This window comes from Brassica oleracea, chromosome C2, assembly GCF_000695525.1.
Source record: "Brassica oleracea var. oleracea cultivar TO1000 chromosome C2, BOL, whole genome shotgun sequence".
Taxonomy (NCBI): Eukaryota; Viridiplantae; Streptophyta; class Magnoliopsida; order Brassicales; family Brassicaceae; genus Brassica; species Brassica oleracea.
This window is the reverse complement of record NC_027749.1, coordinates 31,043,503-31,048,239: the sequence shown is the minus strand read 5'-3', so window position 1 is coordinate 31,048,239 and position 4,737 is coordinate 31,043,503. Positions and strand designations below refer to the sequence as shown.

Genomic DNA, 4,737 nt, shown 5'->3' with positions numbered 1-4,737 from the left:
CTCTGATCGTGAGGCAGTCTGGTTATGAGACATGGTCTACCACGTGTTTCTCTGATCGTGACATTTTTTTTTTATTTACGGAGGCAAAGCCTTCCATGTAACCTTTTTTTTCAATTCACGGAGGCAAGTCTACCACGTGTTTCTCTGATCGTGAAGGCATAGCCTACCTTAACGATCAGTCGGAGAAGGCAACGCCTATCATCCCGAAAAATAAACGGAGAAGGCCTAGCCTCTCACTCCGGAACAATAATAAAATTTAAATAAATCAAGTATATTGAAACATATAAATTTAAACATTACCTCGGCTGGTTTAAGAACTTTCGGACTGATAAACTTCAGTTGGTCAGAGCTTTGTGCTGATAACGTGTTGTATAATAAAAGTAAGGTAATTGTATATTATATTATTCTTTTATGTATTTGGTATATTAGGAAGAAGAAGGAAACGATAGTGTGGGAGAGAGATGCAAACTGATTTATTTATTTCTCAGCACAAACACATTCCCTTCATAGTATAAAATATAATGCTTAGTCACCTCTTTTTTACGGAAATAAAGACACGTACTTATGACAAGATGATGTGAAAGTGAAACATGTGTCTTTTGGATAATCATATATATTATAACAAAATCAACATACAAAGCCATCAAATCGAACCAAACCAATTTTTACTTTTACATGGATATGTTAATAAAATAACGCAGAGATCATGATCAGGACGATTCCGACCAAACCAGTTTCCGCGGGTTTGCTTGCAGCCTCCTTGTCAGTTTTGGGTGCACCTAGAAATGCTGAATCAAATTTTAGTTACGAAATACTCCATCTGTTCGTAAATGTAACATGTTCCAAAAAAAATTGATGTTCCAATATATAAGGTGTTTTCAACTTTCTAGATAACTTTTACTTTATTAAAAACTATGTAACCAATCATATTTAATAATCTATTTTGTAATTGGTTAAATACAATTATTTTATAATTTTAATGATATTTTCTAGACAAAAAATAATTTTCTTAATATGTTTGTTTTTTTCTAAACATCTTATATTTAAGAACAGGGGGAGTACTAAGTAGTTAAAGAAATATTTCTAAACCCTCAGTTTTATACTTTCCACCAAAAGGAGTTATTTTGACACTTTTTATTACATTAAAAAGTGTTAGTTTAAAATTCCAAGATAATTTATATTTATTTTAAATTTAATGCTCACATAAATGCTATTGATTAAATAAATATAATTAACTATTTTTAATTCATATAAAAATGTTAAAATGATTTTTTTGCGAAAAGGAAAAAATAGAAAAAAATTGCTAAGATTATTATTCGTAACAATATTTATTAACTTTCAGTTGGAACGCAGAATTGTTATTATACCTCCCCTCCCTCTCCTTCAAAAAAAAAAAACTTTAATTGTTTCTTACCTGGAGGTGGTGCTGTCATATGCGGCAATGGAGGAGCTTGGGCTAGCAAAAAAAAAAAAAAGAATCAAATTGCCTATAGAAAAAATATATTATATTTTTATCTGATTATCAAGTATTATCTCTTGGTTTTACTTAAAACACATTAAAATATATTCACAATATATGGTTATTCAGTCTATATAAAAATTCACTAAACTTTTAGCAGTTGAAAAAAAAAAATTCATCTTGAATTGACAAATGAAAGATGACAAAACCGTGGATAAATAATATTTTATGTGTGATCTAAAGAAAGAAAATTGTCAAAAATATTACATTCATATTACCACTTTTCATATTTAGACTAACCATTCTTATCTTCACTTTTAATGAAAAACAATCCTCTCAAATAGTTATTTTTAAGTTTTTGTCACAAAAATAGCATTCATTAAAGAAAATGACCAAAATAGCTCTTTTTTATTCTGAATATTTTAATATTTATTTTTTATTTTTTAAAATTTGAAATCATATTTCTCAAAACCCCACCCTCTAACTCTAAACCCTAACTCTAGATTAGTTAAACTTAAGGTATAAATGCATTTTTACTCTTTAATAAAACTTCTTTTTGTCATTTTTTCTCATTGAATGCTATTTTGTGACAAAAACTTAAAAAATGCTATCTTATGGAATTTATCTTTAATGAATGGTAAAAATTATTTATACCCTAGGGTTAATCATGACTTAGAGTTGAGGGGTGAGGTAGGGTTTTTAAAATGTGAAATTTAGGATTCTAATAAATATATAAATAAATACTTAAAACAATTTAAAAAAAATAGTTTCAAAAATAGTTTTAGATTTTCAGAAAACAAATTGCAAAAAAAATCAAAAAAAATTTACAAAAAATTTCAAATTTGAAAAAGTATAAATCAAAAACATATAAAAAAATATTTTTTTAATTATTTAAATAATTATTTATTATATATGTAGAACAAGAGTATAAGAGTCTTTTGCCACTTAATGAAGAAGATATTTTTTAAAATGTCTCTTTAGTAGTGGTAAATATGAATAATGGTACCAAAAAAATGGTAAGCATGGTAATTTTCCTTTTAAACAAACATCAAGATATTAACGTTAATTGACTTGCTATCAGATAAAATAACAGTAACGTACTTTCTCTGTTCATTTTAATTGCCGTTTTAGGTTTATTCACACAGATTATGAAAATATTTAATTTTACATATTTTCAAAATAAAAACATAATTACTTATACACCTAACCATATTTTCAACTAAAAAAAAATAAACTAGAAAATATTGTTAATAAATTTTGCATTAAAATTATAAAATGATATTTACATTAAAACAAAAATTTTATTCTACAAAAATAATTAAACTCAGACGGAGGGAGTATATGTTAAGGAAGCTCGAAAACTCTTTGTTACTGGAAAAAATGAGATACAGATATTTTTTTTTTTAATAAACAGATTACTTGCGATTTTCCCCCAAGTCTTTTTTTTTTGCAAATAAGAGGGCTAAAGGCAACACTTTTTTTTTTGGTTTAAAGCTAAAGGCAACACTTTACCGGCAGTTTCTGAACACAAGTTGAGATCGGTATTGATCCCACAGGACTTGGAGATAAGAGCACTGAAGGCAGTGATATTGAAAGGGACCACTAGCGCTGGGGCCTTGATAAAGCCGCAAAGACACGATTGCTGCGTTTTCACCGCCGTCTCTAAGGCGGTACAACATTCCTTCGGCGAAGTTCCTCCTTGAGCAAATGCCGGCAAACAAACAGTCAAACCTGCTGCACAGTTCATAGCTTCGTTTATTGTAGGACTAGGAGCGACGGGACTAGGTGGTGTCTGTCCTGAAACAACCGTAGTGGCCACTAACAATGTGGCTAGGATGAAGATCACGGTGGTGGTTTGAGCCATGATTTCTGGTCGTAGGATTGTTTATTATTGTTCTGTTTTTGTTTTGGTTACTCGGTATTTTATATATACAACACAACCGTGGAAATAATTATTCCTTTTTTTTTATAATCAGTGTTAAGGAATAATTATTCCTTTATTCGTGGAGTAACACTAATAGGCACGTACATATTAATATTTCAGAGTTTTCTTTATGATATTTGTTTGAATAACTCGGTCTACGTATTAATTTATACTCTTTCTTTTTCGTGAAAATGTCAATTTTTCCATACATATTAAAAAAATGATTGAAATGCATTTAAGTTTTTATTAATTACACATATTCTATCAATAGTATTTTAGATAAATAAAATTATTTATAAAATCAATACATTTTTAATTAATATTAAGCTGAAAGTTGTATTGAAATTCTAAAACGATACTTATTTGTAACAAAAAAAAAGTTAAAATGATACGAAACTGAAAGAGTAATAATTAAAAGTTTATTTATAAAAAAAAGGGAGAGATGAAGTTTAATTATAATTTAAACTCGGTCTACCCTCGAGTGGACTATAAGTTTTGTATTTGTTCCCGAATTTTATTGCAAGCTGATCAAATGGGAGATGAGCGCGCGTGGTTCGGTTTTTCTTCTAATTGCAACATGAGTTAGGTTTGATTTAGACTGAGTTATATATGGGTGTACATCAAAAATATTACCAATTATACATTATTTTTATTTTTATTCTAAGTTTGAGTCATCATGTGTTACAATTATATTACTTTTTTTTTGTCAACGTGTTACAATTATATTACAATTTTGAGTTATTCATTTTTTAAAATTGCTAACTCAAAACTTAACCAAAAAACAAGGAAAATCTCATGTTTTAAGTTTGAGTTAGCATTTATTAGTTTTTATTTTTAAACAAAATAATTTTTATAGTGTTACACGTAAAAGAGTGAAGCAAAATATTATATTATATTTAACTTACTTTACGTACATCACTAAAGTATAATATAAAAAATAATTTAACTAGAATATAAGTCTTGGTAGAAAACTACTATAAGATATATCATCTATATTATTAAAAGAGAAGTACCCATTTGAAAATGTTCTTATTTCATTAATTAAATTTCCTGTTTTTTTTGCTTGTCTTTTTCAGTTGCATTTATGAAATATCCTAAAAAGAATAAAACTGTCTAATTTATTATTACTTGTCTTTTCAGTTACATTAATGAAATATGCTTAAATGAATTTAAACTTCCTATTTTATTGTTTGTTTTTTTCAGTTACTTTCATGAAATATCCTTAAATAAATTTGGACATAATGTCATTTAATCAACCAAAAAAACTCATGAGTTATCCTTACGTGCACAATTTTAATAACGGAGATTTTTAAAAACGTGCATCATTAAAATGTTACCTAAAACATGCAGCACT

At 27.5% G+C, this 4,737-nt stretch overlaps 1 protein-coding gene across 1 annotated transcript; it reads right to left on the bottom strand.

Moving 5' to 3' along the window:
* Positions 1–684: 684 nt before the first annotated feature.
* On the bottom strand, positions 685–3,323 carry LOC106326690 (non-specific lipid-transfer protein 1-like). Its single transcript, XM_013764603.1, has 3 exons — positions 2,972–3,323; positions 1,415–1,456; positions 685–779 (listed from the first exon to the last, which is right to left on the bottom strand). The coding sequence occupies exons 1-3, from the start codon at positions 3,321–3,323 to the stop codon at positions 685–687; spliced, it is 489 nt and encodes a 162-aa protein (XP_013620057.1).
* Positions 3,324–4,737: the final 1,414 nt, after the last annotated feature.